We start from the raw sequence: 24,837 nt of genomic DNA, 5'->3' as shown, positions 1-24,837 counted from the left end.
TCTACAAGTACCAAAAGTCGACACAGCACTCGACAGCTGTTTCGGCCTTCTTGGACCTCTTCAGCAGTGCGCAGGTGGGCATCGTTTGTTGTAAACACATGTTCTACGTGCAGCCAAAGAGCTTCGGCTACTTTTCCTCGATCCCGGCCGAGGACGGCAGCGATGTGGGGAGAGGTAAACATTGCTTCCAGCACCGTGTTTCGAAGATTTCTGGCGCATGTCAAAAGTACCCCAGGTGGCCGAAATTATCCGCAGTCCTGCCCTGCGGCAAGTGCAACATGTCGCCACACCAGGCAGACAAACCTTACGTGTAAGATCACGGCACCATTATTTACTCCCTCCCTTCTGAAACGTTGCCCCCCTGCGCACTGCCGAAGAGACCCAAGAAGACCGAAACAGCTGTCCAGTGCTGGTGTGGCGACGTCTGGGAGTTGTAAACGCATGTTCTACGTGCAGCCAAGGAGTTTCGGCTACTTTACCCACCTGTATGGTACACATATTTGGACGTCGGAGCTCATTAAGCTTCATTAATTCTCATGACTCACATCTAATGTCTCGCGTGTAATGGGGTAATTCAAGCGGTGAATCATCCCATCTCAGTGTCACGATTTATCTTTTTTTTTTTTTTTTGTTCCTCGCCACCTCGCGAGCTTCATCCGCGGCTTCAATCGCGAAAGTATGGGTTATTATATTACACATTTCGTTTTTCAGGCACAATGAAGACATTGTTCACCGTTCTGCTAGTGTTCATCGTCTGGCATCCCGGTTCCTTAAACGGTCTGTAGTCGTTTTATTTTGCTACTGTGTAGTGCTGAACACTGGCAGGTGGTGGGTTGAAATCCAACCACCGTCTGTGCTGTCTGAGGTTTTCCGTGGGTTTTCGGGCACCCTCTCCAGACGAATGTCGGCACAGCCACGAAGTCTGCCCAGAACGCATACTAACCGCCCTGTTCCCCGCTCGTTCTTTCTGTCCTCTCTCCATCTGTCCACGTCTGTAGCCGCCGGTCATGGCCACAGTTGCTTCGCGGCGCTAACACGGAATAAAAAATGATATTTAAGGACTTATTGCTCATAAATAGGCTGAGGCTGTCGCAATTTTGACGCTCTCGAGCGGGCTCATAAATAGTGCTCATCGAATCAGTCAACATACAAACGTAACGCACACATGATATGTCGGTCTAAAAATTTTAATGAAATTTAATTTGTGTCAAAACTGCGACAAAATCGGTAGAGGCGATGCCGGGTGTGAACAACCCTCATTTAAGCGGGCAACGTTGGCGCTCATGCACACGTATGTGTACCCAGCGTTTTTTGTCGTTTTCTTTGTGATTTTGGTTGCCACGGCGGCGCGCCGTAGTCGTGCAGACGCCGCCTCGTTAGCCCCAGTGTTATGCGCACGCGATGTAGTTTCGCCGCCGTACTTGACAGGCAACGCAAGTTGGCGACTGCTTCGGCACAATGTTGTCCGCAATTCTCACTTTTGATCTCCAATTAAAATATGAGAGTGACTGGGACGAATAGTGTCACGTCAGAGTCCTAAGAGCTTGCGCCATTGAATGAACTCATTTTATCTCATTTTATGAGATTGGGCCTCAAATGCTTCGCGGTGCCTTCAACTTCGCGGGATCAAGTAGAACAGCGACCCTATATGAATAGCTCACGGCTTGACGCTGGTGATAATGATGTTGTGCTGCACTCTTGTGGTCACAAAGTACACGGCACATTAATATAAGGAAAAAAATAGCCGGAGCTCTTTGGCTGCACGTGTAGCATATGTTTGTAACTCAAACGTCGCCATGCCAGTACTGGACAGCTGTTTCGGCCTTGTTGGGCCTCATCAACAGTACGCAGGCAGGCAACGTTTGAGTGGATGGCGTCAGAAGGTCACGTAACACGTGATTCCTCCCGTCAGGGTGAGGGAACTCACTCACTGAAGGCCCAGTGCAGAGCCAGTGAAGTATATAAGGAAAAAAATAGCCGGAGCTCTTTGGCTGCACGTGTAGCATATGTTTTTAACTCAAACGTCGCCATGCCAGTACTGGACAGCTGTTTCGGCCTTGTTGGGCCTCATCAACAGTACGCAGGCAGGCAACGTTTGAGTGGATGGCGTCAGAAGTTCACGTAACACGTGATACCTCCCGTCAGGGTGAGGGAACTCACTCACTGAAGGCCCAGTGCAGAGCCAGTGAAGTATATAAGGAAAAAAATAGCCGGAGCTCTTTGGCTGCACGTGTAGCATATGTTTGTAACTCAAACGTCGCCATGCCAGTACTGGACAGCTGTTTCGGCCTTGTTGGGCCTCATCAACAGTACGCAGGCAGGCAACGTTTGAGTGGATGGCGTCAGAAGGTCAGTGAGTGAGTTATCTCACCCTGACGGGAGGAATCACGTGTTACGTGACCTTCTGACGCCATCCACTCAAACATTGAATGCCTGCGTACTGTTGATGAGGCCCAACAAGGCCGAAACAGCTGTCCAGTACTGGCATGGCGACGTTTGAGTTACAAACATACGGCACATTAACGTTGGCTGCTGACACTAACCTGATATGGCGGAGGCGACGCTGCCACATAAATCAACGTTACGGTTGGTTTTGTGTTATTTTACCGATAGAATCACCAGGAGGGCCTTCGTCGCAGCGATGACATTCTTGTAGGAATGAGAGAAGATTCCTAGTTGGGGGACAGCAGTTTATTGCCCAAAGGCTGGAACTGGACTGAACGTCCGTGAGAAGCTGCGAGCCAGAATGTTAAGCTTGCGCCGGGTGGCGCTGCTATCTCGTCGGCTTGTCGGCTTCTGCGTCCGGCAGCTGGAAGCGTCCCTACAGTGCCCCCACGCTGGGAACGGCGAGGAGCGATCGGACCAGGTGACTGTTTTGCGTGCTCGGGCCTGGCAGCGAAGGTGTACGGTCGAAGACAGTTATGTCCGAGAGTGACGAGACCCGCAAGTGTCCGCATTTTCCAGGAAGCGGGCTTAAGCCGGTCCAGGCTGACTGTCTCTTCCCGTCCGTTGATGAGTATGCGGAAGGTTTTGGCAGAGCGGTGCAGAACGGGATGGGGTCCTGTATAGGGGAGAACAAGCGACGGCTTAACTCCTTCGATGCGAAGGAAAACATGGGTGGCCGTGGCAAGCTGTTGCGGGACGTAGGGCTTGCAGGACGAGTTGGCACGGTTGAGTACGGGACGGAGGCTGTCGAAGACGCGGTGGAGCTGGTCAAGGAGCTCGGAGGGGGTGGAGGGCGAGCTTGACTCGACGAAGAATTCGGCGGGGAGGCGCAGGCTGCAGCCGTAGACGAGCTGCGCTGGACTGCAGCCAAGGTCGGGCTTGAAGACAGAATGGACGCCGAGAAGCACCAGGGGTAAGGCCTCGGTCCAGTGGGAGCGGACCTGATGCGCCATCAAGGCAGCATTGAGGTGCCGATGAAACCTTTCCAGCAAACCATTCGACGCAGGGTGGTACGAAGTTGTTCTTACGCGTGAGGTGCCAAGTAGGTTGGTGAAGGCGGTGAAAAAGTGGCTTTCAAACTGAGGACCTCGGTATGTTGTTACTCTTAAGGGCACACCGAAACGGGCGATCCAACTGCTTAGGAAGGTGGTGGCTACGGTCTCTGCGGTTGTGTCGATGATGGGCGTACCCTCTGGCCAGGGGGTAAACCGGTCAACGGTCGTGAGAAGGTACCGCACGAGATAGGAAAAGGACCAACTATGTCCACGTTCGGGTCAACAGTGTAGGAATGAGAGAAGTTGGAACAGCTGGAACTGAACTGAACGTCCGTGAGGATGAGAAGCTACGAGAATGTTAAGCTCGCGCCGCGTGGCGCTGCTGTCTCGTCGGCTTCTTCGTCCGGCGGTTGGAAGCGCCGCTACATTCTCATGACTGATTTTTGTTCCTCGCGAGAAAAGTCCTCAGCTCTGGGTATAGGAGGGCCTCTAAATGACCATAATCGGAGATTATGGCGGAAGTCATAAGAAGAGAAGCGCGTGCAGTATCCCTGCTGTAATCGCCGAAAGTATACGCTGTGGCATTGGATAGATGGATGGAGTCGAAGGAAAAATAATATGGAGACTGTGGCTTCACAAACAGGGCCAGCTCACGTGGCCTAGTTGCTACGATGATGGCATTCCACGTCGAGACTGGGAGGTGACCCAGTGTTCGAATCCGGACGCCGGCTGGGCTGTCTTGCTGTTTTCCCTGGATTTTCCTCAGACGCTTTAAGACAAATGTCGACACAGTTCCCTGTGAAGTCGGCTCAGGACGTACGATCCCCACTGTAATGTTGCCAGCCTGAGCGTGGCCGACTACGGCAATCAGTTCCGTAATCACCACAAATAGAATCACTGTGGCATTGTCATAGTGGATATCAGTGGTTTGTCCAGAACTGCTAGCGCAGGCATGTTTTGTAAAAATTAGGCGGAAAGGTCATTATTACTTCAGCAGAAACAGATTTACGTGTCATGGCTGACAGGTGCTAAAGGTAAAGTTAAGAAAAAAGGTGGCGGTCTCTCTGCAGACGGAACGAGGCGTATTGCGACAGCATTGTTACTGATTCGCTTAACGGCTAAGACATTGCGTGGACAATTTAAAATTCTGGAAACTCATCACATCACACGAACGCCTACTCAACCCACATCTTAACATCATTAGCGAATCACAAACGATCGCATACTGCACACCGCGCTTCAAATGGATAGCTCACGAATTGCCGTTGAAACTGAATATCCGCTCCCACGAACGACACGGAATGGTCTCTAGTAGAGCCCTGTGCGGATGAGATTTTTGGCATCCGCATCCGACCCGCATCCGCATCCGACCCGCATCCGCATCCGACCCGCATCCGCAGCATGCACAACCATTTACATCCGCATCCGATCCGCGGAGCAAGACGCACCATGCGCATCCGATCTGCAGAATCCGCACAGTTTCGAAGGACGCGTAAAGACCGCAGGAAGCATATGTTGGTATAATTTCGGATGCTTCCATGCAGTCACGGAAGTACTCACGACGACAAGCAAAGGTAAACCTTTCAACAAACGCGATATGAAGAGACTTCTGCAACGCGTGGAACGCTACCTCGCCGGTGCTCGCGTGGTTCGAGATGCCAGAATGCCTCCTCTCCCGTCTTGGCCGTGCATGGTCAAAGGTGAACCTGAGCATGCGCTCGCTGTCGGCGCGCAATACAAATAAATTGCAGGTCGAAAAATTACAGCACGCGGTATATCCGCATCCGATCCGCTGCTTTCACATCTGCGTCCGGTCCGCATCTGACCTCTAGCCATCCGCATTCGATCCGCACACCGCAGGAAGTGCTAAATTTTCATCCGAATCCGCAAGAATCTGCAAGTATCCGCGGATATCCGCTTCCATCCGCGGATGGTGAAAGCGAGAGCGAGCGAAAGCAGAGATCAACTAGAGACTAGAGCCCTGCACCATCCGGATGGTGCAGGGCCCTAGTCGATCTCTGCTTTCGTTGTGCAGCAACGTGCTTGATATGATGGTCCCGTTGTCTTTGTCAGTAGGTCCGAAACCAAGCTAAACGTCGTTGTCGTCGTTCGGGAGTCTATCTTGCACATTTACCTTGCTAGGCTTTGAAATGTTTTCTCTTATGTTCGATCCTCTGTTCTTCAGTGAGATGTCGTTTTCTGGGTCATTTCATGACGCAGCACACCTAACTGGTATTGTACTCTACTTGCTACTGCTGAAGCCACATCCACGTGGTCCGATACTGCGCGGCATGCCGCGCCGGCAGGGAGCTCGCCAGTGAGTTCGCATGCTGCTACATGCCCCGACGGTCCGCGCCATGCTGCGCCGCGCATAGGCTGCTCCAGTGCTGTACCGACTGCGACTGGCACCCAGCGGTTTCCGCTCACATAGTGCACACGAAGGAAAATGTATCGGTGTCGCCAAACCTTTGGGGGGTGTTGAAGGGGTGTACATGGGTCTGAACCGATCACTGGTGGACATAGTAAGCTCCGGTTACCAACACATCCCGTAAGGTATAAAGCATCGCAGTTTCGACTCCCAAAAACCAAAAGCCTCCACCTTGTATGCTTCGGAAGGAGGTCCTATTCCATGAGGACAATGCGGCCCCACAGTGTGCTATACTGTGACGAAGCCTTCTCCTCCACTCCTGCCCTCTTTTCTGTGGTCATCCACGCACCTACTCATGAGACTTCATCGTCATGCCAGATCTGCAGACCAGATCGCCAAATGACATCACCGACGCTATGATCTGTCCTGTTTTATTTTCCTTTTTTTTTTAGGACGCGATTTATATATATTGCAACACACCCAGTCTTGCATAAAAGCACGCAGTAACATCGGCAAGTTGCCTTCGGGTACAACTGTCAGAATGTTTACTTTTCCTTCTCAGTTTTCTTTCCCCATGGCCGTTCATGATTGTGATTTACCTTTGCACGTTTCTTTACATATATTTCAGGGGCTCGACATAGCTTTCGGTCCAGTTACGGTGGCAAAGCCTACGGATCCATTCGAAAAGAAGGCAACGGTAATGAAATGCACATTCACATCGCTGGCCGTATTGAAAAATAAGTGCTTACTGCGTCTTGTGGTGAAGTAAAGATGAATGTCTTTTCTCTATAACGATATCGCTATGATCACTGACTGTACCCAATATTTAACGGTAAGATATTACATGAGAGGCAGCTCTGTTAGCACTGGTACGTATTGGTCAGTCGCTCTAGTTTTTGGCACACCTTTACTTACCAGGAGAAACTTTATCTATTTTTCCAGTTCACTTCAAGGCTGCCCAAATTAATGCCAGTTTAGATTGCAATTATTATTCTTAAGCTGCGTCGTTTACGTTTTCTTTTATAATTCCTACTCCAGCTCTCAAGCAGGAATGTTCAGTAATAATAATAGTAATTAAATCATCTCACCATAAAGCTGTTGTTTGCAGCCACACAATACATCATCCGTTAGTGCGGCAAGCGCTTCCTAAGATAACGTGTGTTCCAAAAACTTTGTTCCTTCTCTGTTTGGACTGTTATAGACAGGAACACGCTATCTGTGACGGACCAGTCGTCATGCACCTTCGAGGGCAAACTTTTCCGCCATGGCAGCAATATTTCCAGAAGCGACCCCTGCGAGAGATGTTTCTGTTTCCGTGGAGAAGTGCTTTGCTGGAACATTCAGTGTCCCGATCACAAGCCTCGAGACAATTGCAGGGCGGTGTCTCTCAAGTGGACATGCTGTCCAATTTATGAATGTGGCAAGTATACAGCCCACTTACTCAGACTTCACATCCGATACGTCCCAATGCCCAAATTAGCTGAAGTAAACTGGAGTGAACTCAAGTACTTATAGGGACATGTGTGTTCACAAATTAAGCAGCCTCTTTCTTTCATGTAGAGTCGGCCGGCGCTGTGTCAACGGAGAAGCCTCCTGATCGATGGTCTCCCTTTACAAAGGCTACGGATAACGAAGATAAAAAGAATGTTGGTGCGTATTTTATTACTGGTGATGCTCTTTGAAGCTAAAATATGTTAACTCTACGCACAATTAGTTCCCTGTAAAAGTGGCACTGTATCGTGTATCCTGATACGTTTTCCATGTGAAACTCAATTAGAAGAGCACTAAACGAGTATACAACATGCACGTTTTTCGTTGCATTGACAACAAGTTCGAACCGTACCAGAAGTCCACAATGGTGCATTGCATGTGCGCACTGTGTTTTCAGCGATGTATTACACTGCCAGATGTTCGCCAAACCAGTCCACCACGCGCGCCGCGGCTTGTCTTAACGGGGCTTTCGTTGGCTAGGAGTCTGAAATGCCACGGGCGAAATTCCAGTGCCTGGAATGCAGCGTTGCTACAGGTGAAAGCGTGTGACGTTAGCTACCCCCCGGGAAGAAAGGAGAGAGTCGCGCGGAATATGCTTTTTGAGTAGCATTGTTTATTGGTAAATACACTCTCTAGAACTAAAGGAATGATATATTTGGGTGCTGTGGGCCACTTTCATTCCTTTATGAAGCATGATAATTCGAGAATGTCCAGGGAGCTCTTTAGTGCGTCCCTTTAACGTGATGGTGAGTTGTGGAAGAGAAACACGCAGAACCAAGGGCCAATTACCGCATTATACCGCAGTCAGTTACGAACTCTTAGCGAATATGTCGGCACAGCTAGACCTCTGTGAAGTCAGCCCAGGCCGCACGACCCCCGAGCAACATGCTGCCACGGCGATCGCTCGGTGGTAGCACGCTACCAGCCAACCAGCCATAGTGAAAAAAGATACCTTCAAGAAAATGGAGTCAGTTTGCACGTATCGTCCCGTTCCCCACCTCCCGAACAGAAAGAAAGCGGTTTACTTTGCCTCCTGTTGACACGTTTCTGACGTACTCAATTTCTCTATTACTTCGAACCGCGCTTCGTTCTTGGGGCGCTCTATCCCCAGTACTCACTCAAGATCGTTTTGCAGAGCGGCCGGTTATAACAGCGCAATGGACCTCTTTCGCTCTCGCGTCGTATCCTAGCGGCTGTCCAGCGAAGCACACTCGGCGCGCGCCAAAACACAGACGGCGCCATCTTGGCGTCATCCAGTGAATATGTAGGGAACCCTCTCCGGCGCCGCCAGGGTCGCTGAGCATGCGCAGAAGCGCTGCGAAAAAGGTCCATTTCATTTACAAGAGCGCCTAAATACTTAAAATCTGGGAGCGGCAAGCCACTTCCAATGTTGTGACGACGGGCACAAAGTGTTCTCTTATTGGTTTAAAAGCATTGGTGGCGCATTCAACCGACCGATATAAGGACAACATTGTATGAGTTTCTAAATGTTTATTTAACTTTGAGAAGCGTTTTCTGTAATTATGTAAGTCAACAACGTAGCACAGTAAATACCACACGCGTCTCTAACGTGCTCCGTCCTCCTGGTTCTCATGCATAGCGTGGATGTTCTTTTGACGATTCTCGCGGGCCACCACTTACATTGCTATATTTTTAAGACCCACTAGACTACATGCATGAGGAACGTCCTAAAGCGTGTACAGCCAGGGAACAACAGTAATACATGTAATTGCAGCAACTCACTATCCTTCGTTCTTTTGTTTGAAACTTCTCATTTTTTGCCCATCTTGTCACTACAATTTTCCAGTTGTCGAGAACTGAATGCAGTATTTGGTGTTAACCGCAGATTGCGAAGTGGACGGAGACACGTACCGACCAGGACAGGTCATTCCTTCGGCGTCCGGAGCATGCCTGGAGTGTCGCTGTGGGGATGTAGCGCAAATACAGTGTACCCCTAAGCCTTGTCGTTACACCGTCCCATTAATTGTGCCAGGAGCCTCTGCCCAGCCAGTGCGAATCACTCCAAACCCTTTCCGGAGAAGTCTCTTCTGAGATGTCCGTGGATTGCGTCGCTTCTACACACTCTGTAATCCGTGTTTTCACGCAAGCGACATCCCCACAGAATGTTCTAGTGGGTCAAAAAGCAAAATGGAAGAAGAACTGCTCACGGAGTGCAAGTTCCACCGCGTCTTACGCTGAGCATTTCCACAGTGCAAGGATGCTGGGCGTGGCGTAATGCTAACGTAGCAGACGACACCATCGGCTCTATCGTCTGCTACGGAACGTAGCTACGTTTCAAACGTATTTTGCTGTCTAACCATCTGCATAGAAATGCTGCCCCATTGACAGTGGACTCCTCAGTTTCTTCAGTGTCCAGGAGTATGCACAGTTCATCAAATGGAAGTTTTTGTGGGTAGCATGAAATAAGCCAATGTATTGAAATTTGTACTTGTCGCTGATAAATCCTAAAACATATTCTGAGGGAACACAGACGCATTAGTTTTACCAATACGGTCTTCATCAACCGATAAAACTCACTACTTGGCAGACACAACAAGAGAAAGCCGTGTACAATCTAAGACAAACTTTGAGCTGCTGTTCAGGGGAGCTCTGAAGCAAAAGGAAGCTGGTGCTTGATACGGTTGCTCTTCCTTTTTTTCTTTGTGGTACTTAGATGTGTTACAGAACACAGGCGCAGTTGTTGGAGGCGAGTAGGCTAGTGACTCTCGACCGCTTCCACTATCCCTGAGTGATCAACGATACCTTCGTGAGCGAGTGTTCTTGTGAGAATGGTGTAGAATTGTGTGCATTTTATCCACACGTGTTGTCTTTGTGCTATGTAGTAAACGGGCTGGCACCTCACCTTATTTAACACATTCACTTCCCACCTTATTTATTTTTCGTAGTGATGGTCACAATCAACGCCATTGGAATATACAGTGTTGAAGATGTGAAGCTCTCTGATAACTATATACACAGATTTGATTTTCTGGAAATGTTACTTTTATTTACGCGTATCACGGATTCTGTCTCTGCAAAATGGTACTTACAGCATACTTCAATGCCGTGAAACGTATTTTATGAAGCACACAAATAAATATTTTTGTGTTGAATTCATGTATGCATAGATCGAGTACATTTTACTGTCGTTGTGTTGTGTCAAAACATCAAAGCTTCACATCGGGGATCCACTTGTGTCCACTATCGGACCAAATAGGAACGCCCGCCTGGCTTATCATGAAAAATAATAACTCCGAGAGCTATTACAGCGATTGTAGCGTTCACCGTTCCACAACAAGGAAGCGGAGTCAGACCACGTGAGTCTGACGCACCGTGCACGTGCGACCGGAGCGCACGTGCTGTCATTTCATTAGCAAGGCGGGACCACAGTGGGCAGGACACAGCTTGCGATGTTCGCAGACCAAAATCGAACAAAAGGAACTTCGAACTTAGCCCACGTTACTTTGAAAAAGAAAAGGAACAAGTACGTTCCTCTAGAAGGCACTTTAGTTAAACAGCTACGAATTAAGTTTAACGTTACCGAAAAAAGTAGCCTGGTTACAGTAACGAGTTACCCCAACACTGGAATTCAGTTACAAATAATTGGCTGCGAATGTAATTTCGACTAATTTCGATTGTAATGCTATACAACGCTTCAATATTGAATGATGGCAGTTGAAGGTACCAGCAGTGGGATTCGAACCCACAACCTCTAATGAAGTATGCAACTGGGCGTTGTGAGGTTTCTGTTGTGTTTGTCCTCCTGTGTTTAATTGCCTCATCCACTACAACGTCACATAACACTACGGTGTCAACACTCTGTCAATACTTACCTGGTGTCAACTGTCACAACACTTACCACGGTGTCAAGATTGGACGTTACCATGGACAGCCTTGGTTTGCTGTTCCGCGCAAGATGGCTCACACCAATGGACTTTTTTCCCAACTGCTTATGCGTATGCGCTGCGGCGCCGGTGACCTTGGGTGCGCCGGACAAGGTTATCTCCATGTTCGCTAGATAGCGCTCGATGGGGAATACAGGAGTGGGGTCCAGTTTGGACACCGCGGCGAACTCGTGGGTCCTAATAAGATAGAACCGTAGTTCATCTCATGGACGATCCACATAGGTCACCAGCAAAGTACACAGAGTTTTACTAAAACTATCGTGTTCGATGCATTACAACGCTCCCAATACCACAAACTTAATTTTCTACTTGTACTTGAATATCAAACAATCGAAACCGAAACTGGACTGTGGCGAGTACGACGTAAGAATTTCCTTCTCCCGATGCAACGATGGGGGCGACGGCGTGACGTCAGGCCGCATGCAAAACGAAAGGATACGCAGCTAGCAGCGGTTGCGCTCGCACCGTGTCACATTTTTTTATGCGTTTCCATTAGAAGGGTCATGTCAAAGGAAAAACGGCGGTGTCGATCTGTGGACAGACGTGCAGACGGTAGCGGGCGCCGAGAGGAGGAGGAGGTTGGCGGCGTGCCAGATGCCCGGGCATGTCTGAACGTGCGGGTGTGTAGGGGGAAGTTTGAAGTCTACAGTGGAGTGCGAACCAAGTACGAGTGCCGGGTAAAGTAGGCGACAAAGGAAAACAGAATACGATCGACGGCGACGGGCTGCTGAGACCGAAGAACAACATAAGCAAAAGAAGGAACCAAAGAAAAGGAAGTAAAAGAGAAAGGAGGAAGCAAAAGAAGGAGCCAAAGGCTTATGCTGACGCATTTCCAAATTATCCACCAGTGGATCTTCCTAATTTTTTTTCTTTTTCTTCAAAGAAGACTTCGCAACCAAATAGATTTCAAGTTTGTGCTATTTTACAATTATTTGCATGATCCGTACACAGTTACGAAGTATATCAGTTGAAAACAAACCAGGAATCATAAAAACATTCTCTCTCTCTCTCTCTCTAAAGGAGCATGGTAAGACTCTAGAACATATATGTCGAGAGAACTAGAAGTCATAGTATTACAAGCCCTGGGACACACATTCGCACAAAAACTGCGAGCGTAGCGCGTAATCCTGGAGCGCAAGAGAGTCGCGTGTCAGAAAACCTGCTCGACTCGGCTGCCAACGTCATGTGCCTCGCCAATACTGAGCCGGGCGCCTTCTTTTTTCATTCCTTCTTCTTGCAGCGGCGCCAGTCTCGCGTCTCGACTGGTCGCTCTCGCTAGGAGATGATTCTCGTTGGCCAATGAAAAACGCTCTGTCACTTGACGCCACGAGACGCGAGGAGCTGCTGGGCGAAGTTGTCGCCACCGCGCGTGCGCTCTCTTGGAAAGCAATTTTCTCAGTAAATTCGCACTTTCCAAATGAAATATTTTCCGTGACGGTTCCTGAAGGCAGTATACGCATGTGACGCAGTAAAAAGATATATGTTCCAAGTGCTTTCCAGGAAAGTGCTGGATCTGAGCGGCCTGCTAGAAGGAAGTCTTAGGTGAGTCACACTGGACGGCTGGACGCCATTGTGCAGGCTTTCGCTGCCGTATGCTGTCTGTTTGTTCTAAGTCTTATAATTCTTGCGTTTATGATCTAGGCCGAAAAAATAGTCATGCGGGAGGATTTCTTCCGATCATTTCGCACTTCAGATGTTCTACATCAGAGCTCGTCTTATGGTCGAGCTCGGAGTATCCGAAGCGCGAAACGTTTTAGCGTGACACGCAGTTCCTATGCTATTTTCCTATGCTCCGAAGCCGACTCAACGTCTCGCGTATGCCAAAGGACAACGCAAAGAGGTATGCCTCCTCAGTCTTGATATTTCCTACCGTGGTGAGGGGCACACGGTCTATATCAGGCTCTGAGGGGATGAAGTAAGTTGTTTCGTGCTGCCAGCTGATGCAGACTGTAAAACGCTCGAGAGCGGTATAGCCTCATGCTCTAGTTCGTCGGTCAACGCTCATGGGCGTGAATGGAATCGAGGTAGACACGATACGATACGATTGCCTATAAAGATTCCTAGGTTCCTTATAAAGTTGTTGTCGATACGATTCCTTCGGGAAGCTAAACTCTTGAGCACTCTCTGATACCTTCTACATAACTGTCTGCACAGCGACTACTGAACGAGCTGTCCTTTTCTGTATTTCTCCATATTTGTTTTTGTCTCTGTTTCTTCTTCGTCCCTTTTGCTTGTTTTCTTTGCTTTTGATTGCGTGTTAGCGCCGCGAAGCAACTGTGGCTATGAGCAGCGTACAGATGATGTGAACAGACGGAGAGAGACCAGCAGGAAGGAGTGGGGGACAAGGATTACTATGCGTCCTGGGCCGACTTCAGGGGAACTTGACGACATTCGTCTGGGAAGTCTTGGGAAAACCCACGGAAAACCTCAGACAGCACAGCCGGAGGTGGGATTCGAACCCACCACCTCCCAGTCTTCAGCACGACCTTGGTTACCACCAACGAGCGGACGCCTTAGCCCACTTGGCCATGCCGCTGGTCTCTTTGCTTTTGAGAATAGCAAGCCGCCATCATGGTTAACCTTTCCTTTTTTGTGTGTGAAACGTATCATGATAACATATTTATGAAACATATCCCCCCCCCACACACACACGCACAGATGAATCACACTGCAGCCTTCAAACGTGAATGTACCGCTGCACTTTAAAGTAACGAAACAGGACTCGACAGCCGTGCATTTTTTGCATGCAGCGTGACGTCACGTCGCCGTTGTATTGGGAAAGGTTAATTCTTACCTTCCCTCCTCAGTCCAGTTTCGGTTTCGATTACTTGATATTTCAGCACATACCTTGCCTAAGAAGAAATGTTTATGGTAGGTGTTCGACAGCTATAATACACCAGACACGATGTGCGATTGACCCACAGGGCTTCCTGCTTCATACCTCAGAGCCCGGCATACAATCTACATCATTTTACATTTATCGAACGTGTGTCGGTTACTACGGTAGTATAAAATGTGAAGACTGCGCATGCATACATCTTTGCCTTGTCTCCTGGCACATGCGCCACATTGAGTGCGCTTCGTAGCGTCGGGAAATAGCGTAGGAACTCTATGACACGCCAAGACTTTTGAGGTGAAAACATCGGTTTGGTAGCCAGGTCAAAATTTACGGTGCAACGAAATTATGCCGAACGCGATAACTCGGTGAGTAATAAGCCGATAGCAACCAACCGGCTAAATCCAGATAGCTTACACGTGTAAGATTCTAACTAACAATGTCATTGCAGTGACTGCCGCAACCTGTGGCTGTGGCGGGCGCGTGCGAGAGAGGCGGAAATATATGGGAACGCGTTCCTTGTAGACAAGGTAAGGCGTTGTTTACCTTGTAGACAGCCTATCACGCGAACGCGTGAAGCTAGGACGCCGATCGAGGTGTCGTTGTAAAGCGCAATAACCAAAATTTTATAATTTTGCAAAGTTGAAATACCAAAATTTCGCCAGAATGTCGGCATATACGAAACTAAAATATGATCAGAATCGAAGGAAAGGGCAATCAGAAGAAAGGGCGGCTCGAGAGGAACCCCAGAAGCCCCCAAAGTCCAGCACTGGCGCCCCGAACAATATTAGTGGCGGAGGCAAATTCGAATGCCGGCGCCCACAGCGAGCCCTTACCCTCTACCAGTGGGGCAATTTCGATTTGTGCGAGTGTGAAAGTGACCTACAACGACAATGGGGTACATGCAGAGGGGGGAGGGGTTGCTCAGCACCGTGGAGGCGCCAGAGCCGAGCAAAGGAATCGGAGATCGTGACGTTTTCGTGCAAAACACTACGACTGAGCCCGACCCAATTTTGTATTTCAGACACGCGATGCTCGTGCATGAAACGAGCTCTGATGTCGAATTGAGATATGAAATGAACGGAACAAATTCTGCCGCACGTCTATTTGTTCCACGATGATTTGTTGCCACACGCTTTGATACAACACCTCGACCCACCCCTAACGAAAGAGCTGTGATACGAAGAACGAACAGAAGGTACACGGCAAGCGAAAGCATGCACATACAACCGCCCAGTGTTGCTCACAAAAGACTTCCTCCTAACAGGCCGCTCTGACCCAACGTGTTCCCAAATTCCAAAATCGCTTTTATGCTTCCTGCTTCGTCTTCACCTGAGATAGTGCTTCGTAACTCTCTTCTTAGCGTGTCAGTGATTGCAGAAACAACACAAGCTTGAAACCGATTTGGTTGCGAAGACTCCCTTTAAAGGGATCCGTGCAGTCGATTTCGAAACTATAGTGATCATTTTGTTCCTCCTGGACCACTGACCACGCTATCGAAAACCCCCACGCGAAAAAGTGACCTAGTTAGACTATTACGCCATAGAACACATGACAAGAGCAGACGCCGGATGTTGAGAGTATGCCGAAACTCTCTCTGGAAAACGAGAAAACGTCACAGGGAGTAGCAGTAGTACTATGACATAAGCTGGATGATGTGGTGGAGCACGGTGGCTGTCCCATGGGCATATGTCCGCGAAGCGACCTTTTTCACAACTGCTTAGGCGCACGCTCGGCGGCGCCGATGACCTTCGGTGTGCCGGACAAAGTCATCTCTATGTTGAATAGAGGGCGCTGGATGATGGCTCTGACCAGAGCCGTATATTAAAAGGGAGTCCGGCCATTGGGAGGAGTCACAAAAAGAGGTTCGGCCTGTCAATCACAGTTTCGCTCCTCTGATTGGTTTGCTTTTTAGGGGGTCGCCATGACACCATACTGCCACCCAAAATGGCGACGAAAACACCCTGTGAAGCGGGGATTTCGTTACAAAAATTTTTCACAGATTAACCTGATTTTACGCTGCAAATGTACATCCTAATATAAGTTTCTCGGAAATCAGTTTCATCTTATGCTCATCCACCGATATCTAACTGAAAATAATACGTTTTGTCGTCGGTGTTAGGCCTAGTGAACACGGCGTATCATAATGAAATCATAACAAAAACGGCAGTGTGCTGTACAATCCTATATTTAATTGCTGGATTTCATGGATATAATATCCTTGCGTTTCATATTCCAACAATTCATGTAGATTTGTTTAGAAATCATACCGGCAACCGAATGTGTCCCGGCAGGTGGTTCTGCAGGCAGCGGTGCAATGACTGAGGCAGACGACAATTCCCGACGTTCATCAAATTTGCACCAAAACTCTACTAGTTTTGCAGATTGCGAGAGGTATCCATTTCAATCCCATCCAATCCACTTGCCACCCAAAATGGCGCTGCCCATGTTGGATACGGGGACAAATAGTGAGGATAGGTTTATTGATAGCGCAACATATTTCAAGACTTCATTGGTCGGAAAGCTGCAAAAGGGGGTGGAGCTTCAGGTGTAGGCATGACCCATTAATGGCCAGACTCCTGCCAACTGTAGGATGGGACAAAACGAAAGCTTGCCCACATCACATTTAATTCACTCCCTTTTAATATACGGCTCTGGGATAGGGCAAGCGCAAGCGCCACCTGTGGCACGCAGGGGCTCACGGGAACTCCGAGCGTCTTACAGAATTACGAGACGGCGAGAGGCGGAGGTAGAAGAAGAACAACAACATTCCCGGTGTGCGCAGCAGCATAACCGAAGCAGACGGCAGAGCAGTGTCCCTCAAAGCTCCCATGTCTCTTTGCGCCGCGCGCCTGGTGGTGGTGGCCCGCGCATCTTTTTAAAATCGTTGATGTTGTTGATGTTGATGAAGAAAAAATACTAGGGAAAGGGTTTTTGTAAAATCGTCTATTGGCGCGTACGGCCGGATGAAGAGAAATGGCGGCATTGGCGGTTACGTGAGGTCAAGTCAAGTCGAACCAAGCGGTTTGCGGCACTCTGATGGTGTGTTCCAATACCATCGTGCGACAGTTTCTTGGCTGTCTAACCGGTAGTGTCGCTATGTCGGGTCTCGTTCCAATGGGTGGATTTCAAGTGGACAAGTGGTGCTACGCATACTGGGACTTCGAACTTCCGGTCCGCAATTTTAGTTTCGCTTATAATAAACCTCTACCCGAGAAACGTCATCATGACGTTGGTAGACAAACCGAAACCAAAACAGATCGGAAGGGGAGAGCTGGGTTCCACGAATGGGCAATTGTTCGCTGCCTCCTATTGAGAGAAAAATAGGACCGAAGGTCGTGTCCTTTTCAGAGACCATCGTAATCCCCTCAAGACCGTGGCTTTCGGGCGCGACCTTGTTCGCCACTAGCATTGAACGTAGTTCAACTCTACCAAACTCGTGGCGCTGTCGAACATTATGACGTCATTTGTTTACAAACAGGTAGAGGTCTATTGGAGCGAAGCAAAAGTTTATAACCTCTGGCTTAAACTACAACCAAGTTGAGCTCGCCTGGGAGCGCATGGCCCCTAACAAGTAAGTTACTTTAATTAACAGATCCTTCGCAAGTACTTTTATTTTGGCAAAGTTTACATTTCGTGACACTTCGTGCATGCTTCGGTTCCGTTTGGCGCGCGCTTTGAAATCATTACCTTTTGTTGTGCGAAGTGATCCGTTACAACGCGGTCAGTTTGACGTTTCAGATAACAAAGCTTACAAGCAACATTTCGGACATGGTTAAACAAAATGTTCAGGCAGTATTATACAGATCAAACTTCCGCACTCTGATCGTACGCATGTGCGCGTTTCCTTTTAGTTTGAGACGAAGTTGTGACTTTAACGAAATTATTTTCACATTATGAGTTTATAATGGTACCACAGCAAGGCAAAATTCGACGTGATAAGTTCACAGCACGGTTTTTCGTGACAAGTGCCTGCACCCCTTAGTTCAATTTTGTTTTGCGCTGATAACATTTTTCCAAAGCCGCAAGATCCCAGGGTATACGACACATTGTATGCCCATTTTTGCTTCAAGAATGCTGAAAAGTAAAAACACACTGCGCTATGCGACTCCAACAGAACTTCGTACCGAAAGCGTAAATCCACGTCACATTGCAACTTCCTGTCCGATGCAGACTAGCTATGCAGACTAGTTGACGGCGTCCACGGAAATTGTAACGCCTGTCGAAGACATTGAAGTTTCAACGCATGGCGAGTCTCTGGTGTTTAGTTATAGGTCGCGTATTTTGATATCTCAGCGCTAACTTACGAATTCCAACTTTTATTGAAGCGCTGGACGTAGTAGTTCTTGTGTCGCCCGACAGATGGGGAACGTGACAACTCTTTTTAGGCTAGGTGGCGCGAGCTACTGCCCTTTCCAAAGGAGAAAGCCGCAATATCCATTCATCCATCCTGTGCGGAATCCGCGCCCGTCCGCCTCACGAAGACCTTGCTGTCTAGTCATGAGTCACAGGCCTTCACAAAGGTTGAAAACGTGCCAAGTATTGGGAACGTGTTTTTCTGTCTTCCTATTGCGCTAGATGGCACTGGACGCATTCAGTTGGCATTCGGAAGGGTTGGGTTAGCCAATCTGGTTTTAGAGAAGAACATTTAGGAGAAGGGGTTACATTTTAGCGAATTACGTTTCATAGAAAGAAAGGCTCGTTTTGTGGAACTACGTTTTGGAGAATAGGAGCCACGTTATAGAACACCGTTCTCGCGAATGAAGTTTTGGTTTCGGTTTCAACACGTAGTGATCGAATCAGCAGTCAGAGTTCGAGAAGAGCATAAAGGTTGTGCGTTTGCGCGTTTGTCTTCTATTTGTCTTAGATTTAATTGCATTATCACTTGTAGAAGAGTACCAATATGCCTGCTTTCATTTGTGTTAGAATATAAATATTTTACGACGATTATCGTTCATAAGCATTTATTTCAAGCGATGTGCAGCGGCGCGCAGACACACTCTTGCATTTAGTTTCGTTTGTTGAATAGGAGGCGTAACGCATCTTCTCTTTTCCTCGTGTCCAACCTGTCCAACCCTTGACTCGTCACCTCCATGCCTCGCAGCAAGGGGAGCGTTAAGTGGCTGCTCCGGAGCGAGAGTGCTTGGCTCTCGTATTCCGAGTTTCGTGCGCGAGTGCGCTTTCCACGCTCCTGATTTTGGAAGGTGCAAGGAAAAGGGGTATCATGCTCTAGCACGTGACTTATCTCCTCCTCTCCAGGAAAGCAGGACGTGGATCTCTCATTGCGGAGAGAGGAAAAAAGAGAAAGGGAGAAACGGCAGCACAGCGCATACGTTCAAGTGCCATTGAATAGCTGCTCATCACGGAACGCCGGAGAATGAGTAAGAGCGCAGCTACTTCACACGCCCAAAGACTCAATCAAAATTTGTTTCTCGCTGCCCTTTTCTCAGTGCCTCAACGAAGTGGAAGGTGCCAGGATACGCCACTCCGACCAAACTGCTAAAAGAACTAACTGATGTATTTGTATTCCCAGCTTAGAGGCCTACAATATGAGTCCAAAATCAAGCATCCGGATGGAAGCCTTAATTGATTTTAGCTAAGTAGCCTAACTAATTAATGAAAATATACATGTATTGTGATATCTAACCTCTGAGACAGAACAAGAAAAAATCACGAATTTACTCACTTTTTGTTTTGAGTTTTTATTTAAGCTCATCTTATGACGGGCGCGCATTTCTAACTAAGGTTATGATAGCCTATGACGTGATAGGCTGTGATATTAAATAATGGGTTATGATGTGATGGGCTGTGGTCTTAAATGATGGGGTAATGTGTGATGGGCTGTGGAGTTGAATTATGGCCTGTGATGTTGAGTGATGTTATGATGTGATAGGCTGTGATGTTTAATGATGGGTTTGATGTGATGGGCTTGTGATGTCGAATGATGGGTTATGATGTGATGGACTGTGATGTCGAGCGATGGGTTATGATGTGATGGGCTGTTAATGAAGGGTTATGATGAGATGGAGTGTGATGTTGATGTTGAATGATGGGCTCTGAACTTGAATTATGGGTCATGAGGTGATGGACTGTGATGTCTAATGATGGGTTATGATGTGATGGTCCGTGATGTCTAATGATGGGTTATGCTGTGATGGTCCGTGATGTTGATGTTGAATGATTGGGTATGGTGTGATGGGCTATGAAGTTGATTTATTTGCTATGATGTGATGATCGGCTTTGATGTCGAATGATGGGTTATAGTGTGATGGGCTGTGATGTTGCTTGATGGGCTATGATATGATGGGATGCCGAATGATGGGTTATGATGTGATGGGCTGTGGTGTGATGGGCTGTGATGCTGAATGATTGGCTATGATGTAATGGCTGTGGTGTTGAATGATGGGTTATGATGTGATGGTCTGTAATATGATGCCGAATGATAGGGTATGGCGTGATGGGCTGTGAAGTTGAATTATGGGCTGTGATGTGATGGGCTGTGATGTTCATGGTGAATGATGGGTTACGATGTGATGGACTGTGATGTTGGTGTTGAATGATGGGTTATGATGTGATGGGCTGTGATGTTTAAGTTGAATGTTGGTACATACTCGGTAAAATCTAAACACGCTGCCTGTTTTATTGTTCTGTTTTCTTAGTGTTCCCCGGCGCTATTTTCTTAGATATTACGGAGCATGATACACCAACTAGCCCACACCATATCTCAGTTTAATGTCATTCAATGATGGGCTCTGATGTGATGGTCTGTGATGGTGATGTTGAATGATGGGGTATGGTGTGATGGGCTATGAAATTGATTTATGGGCTATAATGTGATCGGCTGTGATGTCGAATGATGGGTTATGGTGTGATGGGCTGTGATGTTGAATGATGGGCTATGATGGGATGGGATGTCGAATGATGGATTGTGATGTGATGGGCTGTGATGCTGAATAATGGGCTATGATGTGATGGGCTCTGGTGTTCAATGATGGGTTTTTATGATGTGATGGTCCGTGTTGTTGATGTCGAATGATGGGATATGGTGCGATGGGCTGTGAAGTTGAATTATGGGTTATGATGTGATGGACTGTGATGTTGAATGATGGGTTATGATGTGATGGACTGTGATGTTGAATGATGGGTTATGATGTGATGGACTGTGATGTTGAATGATGGGTTAGGATGTGATGGACCGTGATGTTGGTGTTGGATGGTGATTTATGGGCTGTGGGTAAGGCCGGACATGATGTGATGTTGAATGAATTTTTCAGAAAATGCCGACCTCTTACCACAAGGTACGAAGGTGTCCAAAGGTTAATTGCGAAGGTGTCCAATTTGGCTTTGGAAATCAGACCGAGAGTAGAAGGTCCCCCACCCACCCACGCGGTAGCTCTAACGCTTTACGTTACGCAAATTTGAGGTTGATTAGAACGAGTTGTAGGACATCTATTACAGCAGCTACAGATTAAAAGAAGCTCCATTCAACACATATAACTAGGAAGACTTGTCTGTCTCTAGGAGAGCGTTTGCTACGTGATCGCCGTTGATGTAGCTTTCCCTGGAAGATGTCTCAACTGGTGGAAGAGAAGGGACATCTGATATAGTGTGAATTTTATGTAGGTACTGCTGATCATACTAGCTCCGAAAATTTATGCCTTCGAAAGCCTGAGCCCTCACTACTCTCATTTGTAAATTTTCGCACTCACAGTCTTTTTTAGAAAAGTAAGACTGAAAAGTACGGGCAACACTGTTGAAATGGCCAGTAACTTCACATTGATCGTCAACTAGAGCGGCAAACCATTTCATGAGCATAACACTGGGTCTAAAAGGAAAAAAAGTCGGCTACGTAGACGTCAGTAGCAGCAAATTGTGATGGCGGCTGCACTTTGCAAGGACAATGAAGCGCGCTCGCGGTTGTACTTCAGTGGTTACTCTATGGTCGCTGCATTAAAGGGACGGTCTCGTACCCCCTGCCCCTCTCATAAAGTGTACCATTCGATTACCCTTTGTTGAAAACGGAATACTGCAAATTTATCCAGCGAAGCACGTCACGCTTATTAAATAACCGAATTAAATGTGTTTATTTATTCAAAATGATATTGATAAATGACATGACAAAATGTTGACAAATGAAATTGATAAAGATTACAGAGCATGCAGCGATCTGTGTTGGCAACAATAAGAACGGCTACGCCGCCCTGCGGGAAAGCCCGTGATAGGATACAGAAATCGTCTGCTTTTGCGCGCGCTAGTGCACCGGCGTGAGCAGACGATTTTCAGAGGTGACTGGGAACCGCGGCAACTCTCGTACATTTTCTTTCAGTTCTCTTGCGAACTACGTCTTTCGGCCGTTAAGCCATGTCACCACTAGCGGGCGGACGCCCCCACATCGACTAAACGCCGTATAGATTTTCCGAAGACCGTCCACATCAGCGTTCACCGTACTCCCAAAATACGTCGATGTGTGCGAGAGGTCATGGGTTTTCCTAAGGACCAGCAACGGGATTATCTAACCGTCATCTGCTGGCTGTTGTGTGACAACATGGACAGTAGCATATGCCCTTATCCAAAATCTCAAATATCTCGCTCTGTCTAAACAAGGAACGTATTTTCAAGATCGGGCATGGCATGCTCTGTTCAACACGGACGCATGACTCATAATGCGATTCTGGTTCAGCAGTGCGGTGGAAGTAAACAACGCGACCGGAACAGGAAAGAGATCCTTTGAAGCAAAGGATCTCTTTCCTGTTCCGGTCGCGTTGTTTACTTCCACCGCACTGCTGAACCACAATCGCATTATGAGTCATGCGTCCGTGTTGAACAGAGCATGCCATGCCCGATTGGTCACTGCCGAGCAGCGGCCGTCGGTTGCGCAGTGCACAACTTTCTCCACGGCGCCGGAAACGGGTCACCTCTAATCGACCTTCCTGCCGTTACGGGCGCCGCCTGCAAAAGCAGCTTGAGCAAGCAATTCCAGTCGATTGCATTAAGCGTGACAAAGTGCGTGTTGATCAGCTGGCAGACTGCATCAAAATGGCGCAAAAATTAGCACCAGCTGACAGAAAAGAGGATCCTGAGGGGATACCGCTCGGATTCATGCTTTTTGGGAGGAGCAACAGTGACTCTGACATCAAAACACGCCCCGCTCCCGGTTCTGCCACTGCGTGCAAAAATGACAAGATGGCGCTTTTGCGAAAAGCACCCGCTTAGGGGTACTTATCAAGGAGGAAGGAAAACTAAGGCGAGAGCACCGCCGTTTGTTTCCGAATCACGAAAGTGTAGTGGAAGTGACGACATATACTGCACGTTATGACGCGTGATCCGGTGACCGAGCCGATCAATCTGCGGTGGGACGTCGCTACAACTAGGACAAGCGACTCAGCGCAGATGGCGTAGACCGGCATAGATACGAGATACTTGCGACGGACAAGTGATGCGATAAAGGTCGTAGCAGTGTCGCTGCACGCTGTTAACTGCTAGTAGACACAATTACGCTTCAATTAAGCTACGATCAAGCTATACGATTAAGCTCCTCTACGAGCTGCACAGGGCTGAGAGAGGAGAATTGTTTGTCCCAGTTGCAACCAAGCTTCCGGAATCGTGCAGAATTACGTCACACTAACTCTTTATTCTTCTTTCCTCTTTGTACTTACACACACGGCGGGTTTATGTAACCCAAGGACGAAAGAAAAATAAGGAGCGAGTGTGACGTCATTTCAGGCGATTCCGAGGGTTTGGCCGAGGAGAAACAACTGGGTCAAACAATTCTCCTCTCTCAGCTCGGTTTCCCCAACGCTGGTTCTTGAATCGAGATAAAGGGTAGCTAAAACTTGAACTTAACTTGAACTTGAACTAAAACTTGAACACTCAGTTCTTTTTGCAAACGTTAGTTGGTGACGTAATGAATGTTTCAATGACAGTAGCTCCATTAAATTCAAGTAAAAGGACCGTTGATCCCGGGTCAAACGTTAATCTGCTTTAGTGAAACTGGGCCGATCGTGTAGCTTAATTGAAATGTAATTGTTTCACCTAAAAGTTCACAGCGTGCAGCGACACTGCTACGAAATTTATCGCCTCACTTGTTCGTCGCTACTATCTCGTATCTGTGCCGGTCTACGCGATCTACCCTGGAGGCTGAATTGTTTTTCCCAGTTCTGGCGATGTCTCACCGCAGATTGATCAGCTCCGGACACCTGATCTATATGACGTGCACTATGTGTCGTCACTTCCGCAACACTTCCGTGATTCGGAAACAAACAGCGGTGCTCCCTCCTTAGTTTTCCTTCCTCCTCGATGTAACTGTTGAGCGGCAGTAAACACGGACGCGAACAGTAACCCCTCCAACAGTAACCCTAAAGGGTGAACCGCATGGCACGAAAAACTGGCCGAAAACTGGCCGAACCGAAATCGGAACCGAACTTTTTTTCTGTGCATCACCGCATGCTACCGAAATGCACTCCGAATTTCAGCTGAGGACTTCTGGCCTTGGGGAACATCGCCTTTCAACCATCCAGGTCAATGAGATAATCCCTGTATTCATAGGAGTAGAAGTCGCACACACGGCAACTGTCAACCCCATTGCTACGTCATCGTTGCTATGGTTCTCCTTCCGGCTGGATAGCCATTGGTTGCTTCTACTTTTTCGGTTGGCGTCACTTCCCATTTCGGAGGAGAAATCTGGCTTGGCCAGATCGGGCCGAACTCGGCCGAAAAAAGTTCGCTCCCGAATTCGGTTCGGAAAGAATTCGGACGCTTTTCGGGCCATGCGGTTCACGGTTAACAGTCCAACACTGT

The 24,837-nt window shown here is 48.0% G+C and overlaps 1 protein-coding gene and 2 long non-coding RNA genes across 16 annotated transcripts in view; 2 read left to right on the top strand and 1 right to left on the bottom strand.

Moving 5' to 3' along the window:
* Positions 1-10,426, top strand: part of LOC135400880 (kielin/chordin-like protein) — a 167,967-nt gene extending 157,541 nt beyond the window's left edge. For all 14 annotated transcript variants that reach the window (XM_064632864.1, XM_064632862.1, XM_064632858.1 and 11 more), the window contains 5 exons: positions 712-777; positions 6,437-6,505; positions 7,010-7,228; positions 7,369-7,458; positions 9,146-10,426. In XM_064632864.1, coding sequence (XP_064488934.1) covers positions 717-777; positions 6,437-6,505; positions 7,010-7,228; positions 7,369-7,458; positions 9,146-9,351 — 645 coding nt within the window. In that variant the 5' untranslated portion in view covers positions 712-716 and the 3' untranslated portion in view covers positions 9,352-10,426. The remainder of the gene's footprint in view (positions 1-711; positions 778-6,436; positions 6,506-7,009; positions 7,229-7,368; positions 7,459-9,145) is intronic.
* LOC135400883 (uncharacterized) overlaps positions 1-24,837 on the bottom strand; it is a 60,759-nt gene that overhangs the window by 28,284 nt on the left and 7,638 nt on the right. The window contains exon 2 of the long non-coding RNA XR_010424667.1: positions 11,159-11,381. This is a non-coding gene — a long non-coding RNA (uncharacterized LOC135400883). The remainder of the gene's footprint in view (positions 1-11,158; positions 11,382-24,837) is intronic.
* On the top strand, positions 17,532-19,625 carry LOC135399804 (uncharacterized). Its single transcript, XR_010424415.1, has 3 exons — positions 17,532-17,614; positions 19,300-19,421; positions 19,491-19,625. It is a non-coding gene; the product is annotated as an uncharacterized LOC135399804 (long non-coding RNA).

Source organism: Ornithodoros turicata, chromosome 7 (genome assembly GCF_037126465.1).
Source record: "Ornithodoros turicata isolate Travis chromosome 7, ASM3712646v1, whole genome shotgun sequence".
Lineage (NCBI taxonomy): Eukaryota > Metazoa > Arthropoda > Arachnida > Ixodida > Argasidae > Ornithodoros > Ornithodoros turicata.
This window is presented reverse-complemented; position numbering and strand designations above follow the sequence as displayed.